The 18,506-nt window shown below is 36.0% G+C and overlaps 1 protein-coding gene across 2 annotated transcripts in view; it reads left to right on the top strand.

Moving 5' to 3' along the window:
- The window catches only part of ANKEF1 (ankyrin repeat and EF-hand domain containing 1), a 53,919-nt gene that overhangs the window by 23,893 nt on the left and 11,520 nt on the right, over positions 1-18,506 (top strand). For both annotated transcript variants that reach the window (XM_043987557.1, XM_043987556.1), the window contains 3 exons: positions 368-517; positions 1,242-1,365; positions 15,309-16,131. In XM_043987557.1, the coding sequence (XP_043843492.1) occupies positions 389-517; positions 1,242-1,365; positions 15,309-16,131 (1,076 nt within the window). In that variant the 5' untranslated portion in view covers positions 368-388. The remainder of the gene's footprint in view (positions 1-367; positions 518-1,241; positions 1,366-15,308; positions 16,132-18,506) is intronic.

The raw sequence follows: 18,506 nt of genomic DNA, 5'->3' as shown, positions 1-18,506 counted from the left end.
TTAATCACTGTCATTTTAATTTTACTTAGTAAATTTTAGAACCTAAGTACTCTAATAGTTTTTTTTAATCTTACATTCAAAAAGGACACCACAGGGGGCAGCTAGGTGGTATAGTGGATAAAGCACCTGCCCTGGATTCAGAAGGACCTGAATTCAAATGTGACCTCAGACACTTGACACTTACTAGCTGTGTGACCCCGGGCAAGTCACTTAAACCTCATTGCCCTGCAAAAATTAAATAAATAAAAATAAAAAATAAATGATACCGCCTGCGCAGCACGAAGTTAAATTGAGATTTTGGTTTCTAGTGGCAAAGATTTGCTTTGTATGACTAAGGTGATTGATCCCTGCTTTTTTTCAATGTCAGTCAACAGGTCGAACTGCATTAATGGAAGCCGCAAGAGAAGGAGTGATAGATGTGGTTCGAGGTATACTTGAAAGAGGAGGAGATGTTAATGCTTATGATAATGAGAGGCAACATGCTTCACATTTTGCTGCCAAAGGAGGCTACTTTGATGTAATAATCTTGCTAAGTACTTCCAAAATTTCTACCATGGATTTTACATTTCCTTTCTCCCTAGGACTTACATATTATTTTTGGTAAACAGAGATTTTTTTAAATTAAGCTATCTATATCTTGAATGTCATTGTGACTCCCCCCCCAAAAAGATTATAACCTGCAAAAATCAATTTCAGGCAAAATTTTGAAAACATTTTCCCCAATTTGTTATCTTGCTCTCAATTACATGTTTTATCATAATTATTTCATTTATTATACTTTACTGATAATTCATCTCAGTCTGCTCAGCTGTAAAAGATTTTGAAGTTCTGCCAATTTGGAAGCACTCTATATCCCTTCATGTTTCAGCAGTGTTAACACTGGTTATTTCTTTGTTACCAAGAAAACATAACTACTGTATTATTGTCTGTCCACTATATCTTTTGTGAGTTGTTACTCCTCTAAATTTTCAATTTTAATCATAACAAATATTAATTCATAAATTAAATACATAGAATTAATTAAAATAACAAAATTGAAAGGGTACAAGGGTTGTCCTATTTCTAAAAACAACTTTAGTCTATTAAAATTCCTTTACCCAGTTTTGCTATTTAGCATTCTAATTCCTTGTCTTTAAGGCTCATTACATCAGTAAAACTGTTTAAAATCCATCCCTGCCAAGGACCTAGTTTTTTTGTGATATTTTCTAAAATATTTCTTTAAACCTTTCATTTTCTTTTAGATATTGAAGCTTATTTCTGCATATAATGGAGATGTGGGGATTATTGCAATGAATGGAAATACACCGCTCCATTATGCTGCCATGGGTGGTTTCGCAGAATGCTGCAAATTTATATCTCAGCGAGGTAAAATTTTCTCATTTAAACCTCTCTGTATTGTAGCTAAGAAGATGACATGGGCCTACATCTGGTCTTAATCATAGAATCATAGAGTTTTAGAATTGGATTACATTTTATATTTTTTTATTTTTGTGGGGCAGCGAGGGTTAAGTGACTTGTCCAAGGTCACACAGCTAGTAAGTATCAAGTGTCTGAAGCCACATTTGAACTCAGGTCTTCCTGAATCCAGGGCTGCTGCTTTATCCACTGTACCATCTAGCTGTCGCGGGAGAAATTTAATGGTCATAGTCAATAGTCAGTATATATTAAGCTCCTACTATGTGCTAGGTATTATGCTAAGCTCTGGTGATAGAGATACAAATAAGGAAAAAGATAGTCCCTGCCTTCATGGAGCAATGGGGTAAGACAGAAACACAAAAAGCTAAAAAGTTGTGGGTAGGGAGTCAGAAGGAGAAGGTGCCCAAAGCTGGGGCATGAAGAAATCACTCAAAGAAGTTCCAGAGCAGCATATACAGGTGAGAAATGAGGTGGATCATAGTATCACGGAACATAAGGACCATGAGGGTTATAGAGTCCTATCCCCTCATTTCACAGATTGGGAAACTGAGACCAATCAAGAGTAAGTGACTTACTTTGCAAGGAGCAGCTATGTGGTTCATCTTCCCGAGTTCAAATCTGGCCTCAGATACTTACTAGCTATGTAATCCTGGGCAAGTCACTTAACCCGCTTGCCTCAGTTTCCTCTTCTATGAAATGAGCTTGAGAATGAAAAGGCAAAACCACTCCAGTATCTTTGCCAAGAAAAGCCCAAAAGGGGTCACAAAGAGTTGGACACAACTGAAAAATAACTAAAGACAACAAAATAGCTAGCTAGTAAACTACAAATCCAGCCTGAAAATAAGATTTTTTTTTCTTAGACAAATCCATGGCTTTAGTTACAATTTCATTTTTTTAAAGTAGGAGGAAGCAACAAGGAGACTAACTATTGTGCACCTGATTATCACCAATAAGTAGGAACTGGTTGTGAAAATAGAAATGAAACCTGACTTGGGATGACTCCATCCTAGAATGGTGATAGATAAGGGGAGAGGAAAGCCAGGCATAGTCTAACATGCATCCTAGATTTTTAAAAAGCCAGTTTCAACGGACTAAATGAATGGATCCCTCTATTTAAAAAAATCAGTAACCCCAGAAAGGATCAAAGTTCTCAATAATGAAATTTTACAAATAAAAAGGGAAATAATTCCAGTGAGGATTAAAAAGCGAAGGTGTTCAGAGAGGCAGACTTGTATGCCAAGGAACTCATCAATCACCTTGCATTTTGAAAGATATATACAGAAAATAGAAGTAAAGGTTGGATAGAGGATGAATGTAAAATCATGGCATTTTCTGAAAGGATTGTGTCAACATTAAAGTTTAGAATGATCTGAACTGATAAGGAATGTTATAAGGAAGCAAAAATGGTTTTAAAAATCTAGACATTTGTGGAAAGAAGATATACTAGGACTTCTTGTTTGTTTGTTTGTTTGTTTGCGGGGCAATGGGGGTTAAGTGACTTGCCCAGGGTCACACAGCTAGTAAGTGTCAAGTGTCTGAGGCCGGATTTGAACTCAGGAACTCCTGAGTCCAGGACCGGTGCTTTATCCACTGCGCCACCTAGCTGCCCCTATACTAGGACTTCTTAAAGTGGATATGAACATGATAATAAATAGCATATGATAGGGAAGGTGGAACTACTGAACTCCATTTTTGCTTCAAAAGTAGAACAAAAATAAATAACATGGAGTTCAAATAAAGGATAAGTAGGTTGATAGTAAGAAAGCATCCCTAAATGAGTTCAAATTATCAGGGGCAGCTAGGTGGCATCAGCCCTGGATTCAGCAGGACCTGAGTTCAAATCCGGCCTCAGACACTTGATACTTACTAGCTGTATGACCCTGGGCAAGTCACTTAGCCCCAATTGCCTCATCAAAACAACAAAAAAAAATGAGTTCAAATTATCATACCCAGGTAAATAATAATCCAAGATCCTGAAGAAACTGGTAAATGTGTTTATTGAACTACTTTCAGTATTCTTTGAAATGTTATGTGGAGGATACAAAACATGACAATAGGACAAGAAGAAAGCAAAGGACCTGATTTTTTTTTAATGAGTAGAACCTTCAGACTCTAGGTTAATGAATTTTAGTTTAATTCATTGCAAAATTCTTGTTCTTATTATTAAAGGGAAGGTTGATGAACATGTCAGAAGGGATTCAATGATATTGCAAAGAGACAGAATGGCTTCCTAAAGAACAAGTTTTAGGGGCAGCTAGGTGATGCACTAGATAAAGCACCAGCCCTGGTTTCAGGAGGACCTGAGTTCAAATCCGGTCTCAGACACTTGACATGTACTAGCTGTGTGACCTTGGGCAAGTCACTTAACCCTCATTGCCCTGAAAACAAAACCAAAAAAAAAGAAGTTTTTCCAGGTTAACCACATTTCCTTTTTTAATATATTTACTGGACAGGTACATCAGCAGAATTCTATAGAAAGATGTAATTTACCTAGATTTCCTCAAAACATATGATGAAGTCTCACATGCTATTCTTGTTGATAAGAGGAAAAGGTGTGGTCTGGATTATAGTACTATTAGGTAGTTTTGGAACTGATTGAATAGGGATACCCAAAGAGTAACCATTAATGGTTAATGTCAACTTCTAAGATATGTAATGGGGTCAGCTAAGCAGCACAGTGGATAAAGCACCAGCCCTGGATTCAGGAGGACCTGAATTCAAATCTAGCCTCAGACATTGACACTTACTAGCTGTGTGACCTTGGGCAAGTCACTTAATCCTCATTGCCCTGAAAAAAAAAGAAAAAGAAAAGGTATGTAATAGAGTGCCCCAGAAGTATGTCCTTGAACCTTGGCCTCTCATTGTTTTTATCAGTGATAGAAGGCATATTCATCATACCTTTAGGTAACCCAGCGCTTAGAAGTATGCCAGAATCCTATATGATTCCATTAGGGAAAAAACAAATGAAGAAAATGAAAATAAAACAAAATCTACACTAGCTACAACATTGGGCAAAATTCAATAAGGTGAAATGGTAGTAAGTACAAAATTAAAATCTTACATGAGTACCAGAAGTCATCTTGACAGATACAATTTTGAGCACATATAGCTATATAGTAGCTAATTTGAAAAATATCTTGGGGTTTTAATGAACCATAAACTCAATATGAGTAAATAGGGTCATAAAACAATCACAAATTTTAGGTTGCATAAGAAGAGACATAGTGTCCAAGGCTAGGAAGAGGATAGTTCCCACTATACCCTGGCCTGGTCAGACCTCACTGGCATATTGTATCCAGTTCTGGGTCTCTACATTTTAGAAGGGATATTGTTAGGTTGAAGAGTATTCAGAGGGTGATGACCAAGCATGTGAAGGACCTTGAGATCATGCCATAGGAGGATCATTTTAATGAACTGGGCCTGCTTGGACTAGAGAAAAAGAGACTTAGCTTAATGGTTGTGTTCAGATAAATTCTAATTGTTATTTTGTATGTTTGTTCTTAATACCCAACATAATATATGATAGAACAATTATTAAAATGTGTTGTGGGAGGCACTGAAGAAATAAATGCAAAATTGTAAGTCCATATTTCACTATTCTTTGAAAACTATGATAAATTTTCTGATGAGTTTATTTCCTTTTTGTGCCCTTTATGTCTAAAGTCACTTTTGAAGAACACTGAAAATTGAGTATAACTTGGCTTACTTATAAAATAATTTATTAAAATTAAATGTGAATAATACCATAATAAATGAAATACTCACTATATTTTAACAAATTAGAAATGGCTGGTTACTGATAGGAAAGTCATTTTCAAATTGGCTTTCTCTTCCATTAAGTCATTGGCTTGTTAGTGCAAAAATTAATACCAAATTAGAAGAAAAATTTTAAATGAGAAGATATTGGATTTCATTGAGGCAACTTTTACCTGACCTATGTAGACCACACTATCGATGGTGAAGATGGAAAATAGATTGGAACAGAATTATCACTATTTATCAGGGAAGTGTAACCAATGTAAATTAATTGTCAAAATGAGAAGGCCAGGGGCAGCTAGATGGCGCAGTGGATGGAGCACCGGCCCTGGAGTCAGGAGGACCTGAGTTCAAATCTGGCCTCAGACACTTAACACTTACTGGCTGTGTGACTCTGGGCAAGTCACTTAACCCCAATTGCCTCACAAAAAACAAAAAACCAAAAAAAAAAAATGAGAAGGCCAAAGGATTCTAAAAAAGGCATCAGTAAGGAGGGATGGATGGATGGATTGAACTAGATGGCCTCTGAGATTCTGTGATTCAGTAACATGATCTCTTTGCAAAGAGATGACAACCAAGAGTAACACTTGTTTGGAATATAAACTTAGATGCAAAATTTTGTGGAATAGGATTGTAAAAGACTTTTATCAGCATCATTACTTAAACAGTTATGTGGTAGAAAAAAACGAAATTTACAAAAAGGTCAACAAGTGATTTTGGCAGTTAAACCAGATCACCTCAAGAGCATTTAAAGATAAACCTAGAAGTTTGCACGAAACAAATGGAAAAAAATCTGCCAAGTTTTTTGTAACTGTGTTCTTCATCAGTGAAAGTAGACCCAACACAATTGGACTTCTAATATTATAATAGTCCCCGATGTGCTATATGAAGAAGTAGAAATAAATGGTAATAAAGAGAAGCACAGCAGGAGTAGCTAGACAAAACAAAGTATAGAAAGCAGAGAGATGAGATGGGGACGATAGATACACTTGAAAAAATACAAATATTATTATCAAAAAAGGTCACTGAGAAAATATCAGCAACTTTTCTTCCATATGCCCACTTCATCATTTCTACAAAAACCTTATGAAAATAATCATCATATTTATTGAGGGTAACTTTGAAAAAAAACAGGGAAAATATAGACTTGCATCATATTTTATAATATAACACATCATTATTAGCACATTTTTTTGAAAAGTAGAAAATAGACCTAGGTAGTATAAAATATAGGATAATGTATGTTGACTCCTAAAATCCCATATTTGATTGATTGATCAACGTTTCACCTTAAAAGATTTCTTCAAACCAACTATTGTCCATATGGATTTCAAAATAATGGGTCTTTTACTAAAGTATCATAAAAGGTATTAGATGCTTTTTTTGAAGGATGGCCAATATGAAGACCAAGTGGAAGAGAGATTCCTTATCAATGGTGAGGTATTTCAGGTGTTTCTGTTTATGGATGATGTTCTAATTGCATTAAGAGCAGGAATACTTCACAGGCTTCAGACTGAGTTTCATGATCACTCAGTAGAGTCTAACTTAACTATCCATACGAGTGTGAGGGGAGAAAGTAGATGTAGAATTCCCTGTTAAACCTAACTATACATACGTGGGAAAATTAGATAAGAGATGAGTATTGTACAGATTTTGATATGCTTTTGGTTATAGTTATTGTATTAGTATATATCTTGAAAACAAACAACATTGCATAGAGATAATAACCTAAGCCTAGAGTTGAAGTAGAGGTAAAGGGAGGGCTGAATTGCATTTGTAATATTACATAGTGCTTTTAAGGATACTAAACTTCTCCCTGAAACAAAAGTCCATATTTAATTGCTCTGATTATGCTAAATAGTTACAAAGAATGTAATACGACAATCTGAAGAATTCACAATATAGATCACCTAAAGAGCAATGGAGAAATGTATGGTACCCATATAATATCAGTTGATATAGATATAAATACAGTAGTTCTTTTCCTGTGGAAACATTTATTTGGGGTTCATGGTCAAGAGTCATGGACAAGGATAAGAAACTATGGATGGATTGTGTCTAGATCATGCAAAGACTCTGAATATTGATAACATCAGAGATTCTCAGAAATATTAAAGTATGATTTCCTATTAGCTTTCATGCTACTTCATTTCTCAACCAACAAAGCAAATATTTTGCTAGTCTCTAATGTCCATAGGATTTAATATCTTTTACAACAGATTTATGCTGTATTATGTGTCTTGTTTTCACCTGTTTCAGAACTTTTATAATTATGATTTCTTTCCCTATGAATTTGTCCATCCCGCAATAAGTACTACATGACACAGTAGTATTTTGCTGATTGCTCCTACCATTGATTCCATTCTCCATTTGGATTCTGACTTTTAAAATGGACCCTAAAAGAGCTGTGTTGGGACAATTTTACAATTGTTTTAGTGACTTTAAAGCTTTCTGTCAGCATCTGTTCCTAGTTACTGGCAGAGACTACCCAGAGGAATTCCAGTTATTTTTCTAGATCTTGATGTATCCCCTTTTCTTTTCTTTTTTTTTTACATTTCTATTTTTCATTTTAAAATGTTATTTTTAATGAACAAAAAAAATCTTATTTTCTCTCCTCACCCCATGCCCCATTAAAAGAAGAAAAAAATCCTTTTAACAAGTTTGCATAGTGAAACCAAACAAATTACTTCATTGGCCTTATTCAGAAAACATATTTCTTATTCTTCAACTTGAATCCATTATCTCTCTGTCAGGATGTGGATAGCACACTTAATCATCAATCCTCTGGAATCATGGATAGTTATTGCATTGTCAGAGTTCTTCACAGATATTATTATTAATCATGTGTCTCTGTACATTCTATTCTCTTAAATTCTTCCATGTCTTTGTTTCTCTCCCCCTTTTTACAAAGAAGAAGAGTTTGGTGTTCTAGATTTGTTGTGGTTTGCTTCTAATTCTCTGCTTTTCTTATATTCCCCTCACTCAGAGAACAAGTGTAGACTCTTATCCTTTTTTTTCTTTTTAAACCCCTCATGGCAAGCTACCCTCTTTAGTTGGAGTTCATATTGTTTAGAAATGACCCCTCCCTTAATCTACTGTTCCTCTTACCCACCCCACTCCCACCTCTCCCTTCTCTTCTTTCCCTTTTGAGTGAAATGTTTTTCTGGAGGGAGTGAGATTCAAGTGTCCCTCATTTTCATTACCCTTTTATACTATTTATATATACTTATACTTTAATATTCTAATTATATGATATAATTTCTGCTCTCTTCCCTCCATGTTCCTCAGTATATTTCTCTTCATTTGACTTTTCATTTTTCTTTAATGATCATTAAGACATAGCTGAACCATGTTCAGGTACTTTATCTTATTAGTCTCCCTCTATAACTACTGATAATGATAGAGTTCAGAGAGGACACATATATTAGGATGTAAATAGCATTTCCTTTAGGCTCTTATGATTGTTCATTCATGTTTATCTTTTTCTATTTCTCTTGACTCTAGTGTTTGCATTTCAATGTTTCTAAGAAACTCTGGTCTTGTTATCAGTAATTCTTGGAAGTCCTCTATTTCATTAAATGTCCATTTTCAGTGTCAGTGCCATTTTCAGCAGCCTCCAAAGTGTGAGAAGAGAAGGGTCAAAGACAATGGTAGCCTGCACGATTCTTTATCCAAAAGAGTACCTACATAGGTAGGAAGCCCAAGGATATGTGGAAACCCACAGCAGGTCCTCAGAAGGCCTGGGGAGAAACAGCAACCAGAGTGTATGTCAGTGCTCAAATCAGGACAACCCTGGTACCAAAGGGTTCCAGGTTTCCTAGCACTCTCTGTTCCAATGCTGTAGATGCTCATGATGTTAGAGCATCCTGAACCTCATAGATGCAGGGAGCAGGATGTCAGTGCAAGAACCCAGGTGACTTTAGGCAACACCAAGTGGGGCCAAACATGTCACATAAAAATCACAAGGGCCCAAATTCAGGAAATAAAGATGGAGAGATGACTAAAGACACTAACCAGTATCAAAAAATTCCTGTAGATCTAGAAATATACCCAGAAGAAAGGAACAAAAATTTATTAAGTACCCACTGTGTTCTAGGCGCTGTGCCCGGTGCTTTACAAATAGCATCTCATTTGATGCTCACAACTCTGGGAGGTAGGTGCTATACATTGGAGGTAAATGAGGCAAACAGAAACTTACTAGGCTTTATGCCTCTGAGGAAATCACTTAAACTTCTAAGACCAGAATTGGCCTAAGGTCTTGCAGACTCCAGGCCTAGCTACTACTATGCTACTTAGTAATTTTGTAACAAATACAAGCAGTGACTCAAGGGACGGGGGAGATAGATTTTTCCATAAGTACTTATATGAATTCCTAGAAGAAATGAAGCAAGAGACAAAAAATTAAATAAAAGCTCTACAGGAAAGAATTGTAAGGAAAATAAATAACTTTGAAGAGGAAGAGATAAGCCTTGACCATGTAATAATTTGCTTTAACCTAGAAGAGACCAAATGAAAATCAATGAGTCTATTGAAACAGCAAAAATAGTGGAAAAAAATCAAGATTTTTTTAAATAGAAAAAAGTATAAGATATGACATAACAAACCAATGCCTCGGAAAACAGTTCAAGAAGAGGTGGTCTCTTGAGAAACCATTATTCAAGAAAAACAAACAAAAAGCCTGGACACTAGTTTTCAGAAAAAGTAATAAATGAAAATTGCCCATATCTATTAGAACCAGAGGACAAAGTGAAAAGAAAAAGAACCACTAATTACCTCTTCAATAAAACCATAAAAGGGAAAATCGCAGGGATGTTATAGCCCAAACTTTAAGGTCCCGTTCCACACAGTTAGGACCATGCAAGACCAGGAAGCTCCTACTGAAAATGAGAGGAGATTTTCAAATACAATAATCCAAAGGTCAAAAGATTAAATTTATAAGCCACAATAGCTTATGCTGAAAAGTTTTGTTTATCATCTTACAGTAGGGGGGGGAGGGGATGGACCATTATTGTTATAGAGGATTTTCAAGCATTCCTGATGAAAAGATTAGAACTATGTTGGAATGTTGAAATATAATAAAAACCTAGAAAGAAATGACAAAAGAAACTACTTCAGAGAATCCTGGGTAGTATGAACTAAAACAGAGTGAGGTGAGCAGAACCCAGTGAACTATTTTTACAAGGGCAACATTATTGAAAAGAACACCATCAAAAGAATGCAACCATTCAATAATATTGAAAAATACAAGTTTGAAAGACTGAAGAACTGCAATTTGTAATGCTTAACCATGTCTCCAGAGCACCTGGGATAATGTATGTTTTCTGACCTCCTAACATAGAGGTGATGGAATCAAATTATAGAAAGAAATGTGGCCATCGTGTAGATTTATTTTCACTGTGTTCTTTGTTGCATCAGGTATTTTGTGTATATAGAGAATGCACTTTAATGTTTAAGTGCAAAATGAAAATAAAAGATCACATTTTTATTCTCTCTTGATGTGTTAGCCCTCTACTTTTTTATCACACCTGGCTTTTTTAGCCCATATTTTTAGTTCCATATTATGGAACTGTGGTGTAGAAATTTACAATTATGGAACTATACTCTATCCAGGATTAAAGGCATGCCCATCAAGTTTGTAGAAGATGCAAAGCTAAGAATAGCTAACATGCTCTCTGAAAGGGTAAGGATCTGAAAAAATCTTGAGAGAATAGAACATTGCATTTAATCTACAAAGATGAAATTCAGTAGAGATAAATGTAAGTTCTTATGCTCAGGGTAAAAAAGAAAAACTTAACATGTACAAGACAGAAGTCTGAAAAAGATCTAGAGGTCTTAGTGAACCACAGACTCAATACAAGTCATCTCTCTGATACTGTAGTCAAAAAGTGCTAATGTGATTTTGGACTACATTGAAATGTTTAGTGATTAGTAATAGGGAGGTAATGTTGTTCCATAATTTCAGCTGTGTCTAACTCTTCATGACCCCATTTGGGATTTTCTTGTCAAAGATACTGGAGTGGTTTGCCATTTCCTTCTCTAGCTCATTTGACCTCTAAGAAGAAACAGGCACACAAGGTTAAGTCACTTTGCCCAGAGCCACACAGCCAGTAAATGTCTGAGGCCACATATGAATTCAGGTCTTACTGACTCCAGGCCTGGTGTTTTATTGACTGAACCACCTAGCTGCTCAGGGAGACCACAGACCACAACTGAAGCACCAAGTTCAGTTCTGACTATTATGTTTTAGGAAAGGCATTGATAAACTGCAGAGTATCTAGAAGAGGGAGACCAAATATTGAAGGGCCTCGAACCCATGTTAAATGAGGATTATTTAAAGGATAAAGGGACATTGATCCTGAGAAGAAAAGATTAGGAGAATAGATGGTAGATGTATTCAAGAATTTGAAGGGTTGTCATGTGGAGTCTTAATTAGGCTTGTTCTTTTTGGCCCTAGAGAGCAGAACCAGGAACAGGGTATGGGGAGCTGCAAAGAGGCACATTTACTACTAATTGGAACTCTTGAGAAATGGAATGGTTGCCCTGGGGGAAATGATAAATTCCCCCATAAGGGAGATCTTTAAGTGGAGACTGGAAGACTACTTCTTGGGGATGTTGTAGAAGGAATTCTTTGTGGGAGAAGAGTAGAAGTTACGCTGTCACCATTGAACTCCCAACACCTGTTGGGACTGCTGTGTTCTTTTTATTTCTATTTTGCCCTTTGGTTGTAAGACATCTGGGAAGTTTTGTGTTTTCTAGAAATATAGTGTCAAAGCTCTTTTTGAGTAATAACTTTCAGACATAGTGCAATGATTCTTAAATTTTCTGTCCTTGACCTGTTTTCCAGTTGAGTTGTTTTTGTTATAAGGTACTTCACATGTTCTTCAATCTTTTGATCTTGTTTTGTAGACATTCGTTTTTTCTTGATCTATTTTAATTTTCAAGGAGTTTGTTATTCAAACAAGTCTTTTATAAATCCCCTGCCAAGCTATTAATTTCCTTTCTAGTTCTTTTTTCCCATAACTCTTATTTCTTTTCCATTTTTCCTCTAGTGCTCTCATATCATTTAAATATAAAATCATTTTAAATGCTCTCTTAAAATTCTCAGTTCATCTTTTTCAGTAATTCTAGTAAAATTTTACCCAAACTTCCTTTCTTTTTGCAGCTTTGTGGATGTTTTGGATTTATTCTCTTCTCATGGGTATGTCTTGAGCATCTCTATAAGCATAATAGCTCTTGGTGTTGGGGTTCTTTTTTATTTGCTTATTCTTCCAGTCTACTTCCTGTGTGACTTCATATTAGACCTGATCTCTGCCCACTTTTGGATGGAATATTTTTTCTTCAACTTTTTCTGTATTCAGGATATAAGATGAAACCTCAGGGGTTGTTCTGATGATTTCATTTTTCTTATTATTATTGATTTGTAACATTCTTTCAAATAGTTATTAATAGTGTTTGTGATTCTTTTGAGAACTGTTCATATTCTTTGATCCATTACCTATTGGGAAATGGCTTATAATCTTATATATTTCTAATTTTCTGTATACCTTAGAGAGCAAACCATTATCTGAGAAATTTGTCACAAAGATCTTTTTTTTCACCATTAAATTCTCCTCTTACATTAGATGGATTAGCTTTGTGCAAAACCTTTTTAATTTCATGTAATCGAATTTATTTATCTTTTGCAATTGCCTCCTCCTCTTGTTTGGTTAAGAATATATCTTTTACCTATAGTTGAGAAATACATATGATCTGCTTCTCTTCTCACTTGTAATGGTATGATCCTTAATATTCAGGTCCTGAATTGATTTTAATTTATTGTGGAATATGATATAAAATATTGATTTGAGCCTAATTTCTGGCGAATTGCTTTCCAGTTTTCCCAGAAGTTTCATAGCTTTTCCCTAATAGCTAGTCAGGAGCTTACAGATTGTCCAGTTCAATCCTCTTATTAAGGAAACTGAGCCAGCAAACAAATTATTTATCTCATACCCTTACTTAGTGACAGCATCAATATTAGAAGAACCAAGTTCTTGACTTTCAGCTCAGTTCCCTTTCTAATACATCATGGTTCTTCTCTCTCTTACACTGGATTCGTTGCTTTTAATATAAAGTAATTTTTATGCTGTAATATCATTTCAGCAATACATTATATCATACCATTTGACTTAACTAATGGATTTTCTGAAGTACTAAGGCTTAATTTGACCACCTGGTAATCGACCCAATGAGATATGCCACTCCACCTTAATTAGACAACTCCTCATATGTCATCTGTATCATCCATCATCAGGTCCATACTTCACACCTTTCTAGCTTTAGTAATGCCTAGTAGAGCAAAATCTTCAAGAACTCATGGTCACCTCCATGCCATGATATATCTCAGAGTGAGTCTTTAGTGGAAATTTTTTTTTCCCAGAGGAGTAAAGCCTAGATTTCAATACATAGACATTTTTTCTTGAACTTTTTCGTTTACTATGACAGACCATTTCTTAATCCATGACTTTTTAGTTCATCATCTGGGCGAAAAGCATTCTTGAGAAATGAAATGTGGGGAAAATCCCTCTTCTCCCATTATTCTTATGGAATATCCTCCTTCCCTCCCCTACCCCAACTGGTTTCTCTGTTCAAAGACTACAAAGTTCAAAAGTTCTCCTTTCCCATACTCTAGTCCCTCATCACCATTTGCCTATTGGACATTTCTAAATGGTTGTCCCATTGATATCTCAAAGTTAACTTGTCCAAAACAGAATTCTAATGTATCTACCCCTCCTCAGAACTCACCTAATCATGTCAAGGGCACCACTATCTATCTTATCACCCCGGGTCACATCCTCAGCATTATCTTCATCTCCTCTCTCTCACTCATCCCATGTATCCAATAAATCTCTGGATCCTTTCTTTCTATCACCACAACACTTCTTGAAAATATCCCCTTCTCTCCACTTGCACAAATGTCACCCTAGTTTGGGACCCCCTTGCCATTTGCTTGGATGATTGCAACAATCTCCTAATTGGTCCCTCTCCTTTCTAATCCATCTTCCACAAAGCTGCCTAACTGATTTTTCTGAAAAATGAGTCAGACCAAGTTACTCCCCTACTCAATAAACTATGATAGCTCTCTATTATCTACAAATGACCATTGGCATTCCAACTTTATCATATATCATTCCTCTCTACTCACTACAATCCAGCCAAACTGGCCTTTATGTTTGTCACGCATGACATGGCATCTCCGGTCTTCATATTTTTTGCACTGGTGGTCCCTACTGCCTGGAATACTCTCCTTGTCTCCATTTTTCATAATTCCTAATTTCCTTCATGGGCCACCTTTTACATGAGCCATTTCCTGTAACTAGTGCCTTCCCCTTCCTCCAAGGTGACCTTCTACCTATTTTATATTTTGTACACACCAATAGATGCTCCTGTGGTCTTGCTGGCTAGACTGCAAGCTCCCTGAAGTCAGGGACTTTTCAGTTTTATCTTTATATTCAGAGTGTCCAGCATAGTGCTTGATGCATAGTAAGTATTTCATAAATGTTGCTGTTTGATCTACAGTGTCTAAGAAAAATATCATATCAAGTTAGAATCATAGCAGTTTGCTCTGATTTTTTTTTTTACCTTTTTATGATCTTAGTTAATCCCATCCCGGTGCCTCATCTTGGCATGAAAATGCTTGTGTTCCCTAAGGTTATCCCTGTCCTGTAAAACTGGAAAGCCTTTAGTAGTGAAGGATTTTGAATATATGTCTCTATGTACATCCTAGCTGAATTTGAAGAGATGCCCATCACCATATTGGCTGAAGGGTGATGAATGGTTATTATCACAATAATTCAAAAAGTCTGTTTATGAAGGCATAGAGGAGTTGTGATCTGAGTCAGAGGAGGAGTTATCCACGCTGTGGAAATGCTGTTTCTATATGAATTGAATCACGTAACATTCTATTTCTAATTAATCTTTTCCTATGTAAATACACTCAGTACTTAGAAATAACCATTATGACTATGTTACACAGAATTAGAAATAGAAACATGCAATACTTGCTTGAATAATATTACAAATTTGCTTTATAATGCTTGTAGAACAAAAAAATGCCAGCCTTTTGCCCAAATAGTAAAGAAATATGTGGGTTTTTTTAGGATGCGATCTAAAATGGAAGAACTTAGAGCACAAGACACCAAGAAATGTTGCTAAAGAAGGTGGCTTCAAGGCAGCATCCAAAGAAATACGCAGAGCTGAGCGGATTGCCAAAAAACTAGCCAGGCCTGGAGTGAAAAATCCCAACCCGCCCTGGGCTGTTAGATTACATGACTGGTCTTATGAACATGAAAAAGAATTGCGAGATGCCTTTGCTCCTTTGGACCGTGGTGATGGGACTTTAACTAAAGAGGACTTTGTGATGGTACTTGAGGAAATGCAGACTTTAGCAACCCCTGAAAATCTAGTTGTTCTTGCTCAGCAACATGAAAAGAGCCGAGGAGCAGGTGTTAACATTAATGAATTCCTTAAAGGGACTAAGTATTTGCAAAAGTCCTTTGTGCTGGGATCCTACGGACCCAAGAAAAAGAAGAAGGGAAGGGGCAAGAAGAGCAAGAAAGGCAAGTTCGTCCTTCCCCTTCCAGTCTGCTATATTCCTGACAACGTGTTTCAGCGTCGAAAGGAGGGTGGGCCACCTTATTATATGATTGAAACTTACCAAAACATTACAGACTGCAGTAGATTTAACCGAGATCTTCCGCCCAAACATCCCATTCAGGATGATTCTTCCTGGTATGTTGATGACCCTGGGAAAATATACTGCAATATTAATTACATCACTAAAGCTGGTGATCTGGCATCCCTGAAAAAAGCATTTGAAGCAGGAATACCAGTAGATATGAAGGACAGATTTTATAAAACTCCATTAATGGCTGCATGTGAATGTGGAAACATAGATGCTGTGAGATTTCTTCTTGAAAGGGGGTATGTTACTATAGTGAAGCTTTTTCTGCTCATCATTCTTCAAGGTTAAAAGAAATTGTGATATATATTAGGGTACCAATACCATTCTAGAATTTGACTAGTTTTCCTGAATGCATCTCATCTTTTCAGTTCCAACTCCCTGTCGGACCTCCTCTGGGCAAATAGCTACATTCATAAGTACAAGAGATTCTTTTAAATTCCTTTTGCTCTCTGAAGATCTAGAGAAACACTCTCCTACAAAGCCAAAGGAGAATGTAGTTCTGTACTTCTCTTGTGATCAATAGGTGGTCTGTGGCTTACTGCCATAGAACAGTATACTCCTAGGACTTTGGTGAAGGAATATACTGTTTATTGGAAAGACCTGTTGCCCACCCCACCCCACCTCCAGGCCAAGGTTCTGTGTAGCAGTAAGGAAACCAAGAAGCTAGACCATCAGGTTTCCACACTACCCTCAACCTAGTTAAATAACATAATATACCACTAAGTGGTATGGGGAAGCACCTTCTGGAGATGTATTTTTTTTTCTATTGAGATACCCCAGTCAATTCAAACAAGATATGGACTATTTTTAAAAAGACTTTTACTTTCTAAAATATATGTAAAAACAAAATTTTAACATCAATTTTTTTTCCTCTCTCTAAAATACATCTTTTCCTTAGAAAATAGTCTCTCCATTCTGTTTACCTGAATCAAACTACATTATCCTTGTTGACTCCCAACATGACTTTTCAATTTCAAAGATGCGACTAGACTGATAAGCAGGGGCCTTGGATCCTGCTTTATCTTCCTGGGGAGATAAAAGGGGAAGGAGAAAATGTGTGTAGTAGCACATAGTGAAAAGAACTCTGAATTTATATTCAGAGAACCTGGGTTTGAATTCTGACTCTTCTGGTTACTAGCATCATGACCTTTATGACATTAAATTCTGAGGTTGAACTAGATGATCTTTATGGTGGCCCTCTTCAGCTCTAAAGCTAATGATTCTGTCTGATCTGAAGTTTAAAAAGCACCCCCTCCCAACATTCTCTGTATGTTAATAGACAGGCCAGAGTGATGAAATTAGTCATGTTTCTCCATTCTATACTTAGAGATATATACACATATGGATATAGGTATAGGTTTAGATATAGATATAAAGATATAGTGTGCATATATATATATATATATATATATATATATATAGAGAGAGAGAGAGAGAGAGAGAGAGAGAGAGAGAGAGAGAGCGAGAGAGCGCTGTTTTCTGCTGTGTGGTTTGGGGAATTAAAAGTATGTGAAGTACATGGTATCACCTTATGATACCTACTTATTAGAGTACAGGTGACCAGCTCCCACTCGTCCTGGTTTTCCTACTGAGCTGGAGAGGCATCAGTTATAGATACAGTGATGGATTATTTGTTAGTTATCCAAAGACCAGACTAAAAGTTAAATTCCTAGTGGCTCATCACTAGGCTGGCTCCATGATCATGACTTTGAGGTTCATAGAAATTCTAAAAATCCCTCGGCTATGTTCTAGGGAAACTGTGATCTGGGTCAGTGGAGGGAAGACCTATACCCACAGAATCACAGCTCTCTGAAGTACCAAAATAAGAAGTACTTTCAGGAAATAAAATGTGTTCATACCCTACCTGCTTCACAGTTATATTGTGAGACTCAGAGGGCATAACAGACATGAAAGAACTTTGGAAAAGACAATAGTCCCCTGACATTGATGAAATGGGTAGAGAACTAAACATGAAGGCAGGAAGGTCTGAGTTCAAATTCTCCCTCAAACTCTAGCTGTGTGGCCCTCATCACTAACCATCTTTTAGTCTCAGTTTCCCCATGTATAAAATTGAAATATATTACACTGATTTCACTGGACCGTTCTAAGGTTAATGCCAGCTAATACGGGTACAGCACTTTGAAAATGTTAAAGCCTCATAAGCATGTTAGCTATTGTTATTATTGCTTTAAATCCTTTACCTATTTAACTTTTATATCTAAAATAATATGATTACTAGCCACAGAAATATTGAAACATATGTTAATAAATTGATTTTTTGCAGACCAAGTGTAATCTATTTGACAGTGACCTTTATAAAAGAGTACAAATTTGAAATTAAAATATTATAGTCAGGAGTAGACATAAAGAGAATTTTTTTAAGTAGCAATGTGTAAGAAAAGATTTATGTATCCAAAAATGGATTATTCCTATTGTAAATTTCTCATGAGCTCTGATCTCTGTGCTTCTATATATGTATGTGTATATGTAAATGTAAAAATGTATGTGCGTATGTAAGGATTCATATGACTATGTATATATACACTGTATTATATGAATACATATGTATATGCATATACTTTTATGCATATGTGCATGTCTATATACATGCATG

This window comes from Dromiciops gliroides, chromosome 2 (genome assembly GCF_019393635.1).
Source record: "Dromiciops gliroides isolate mDroGli1 chromosome 2, mDroGli1.pri, whole genome shotgun sequence".
NCBI lineage: Eukaryota > Metazoa > Chordata > Mammalia > Microbiotheria > Microbiotheriidae > Dromiciops > Dromiciops gliroides.
This window is presented reverse-complemented; position numbering and strand designations above follow the sequence as displayed.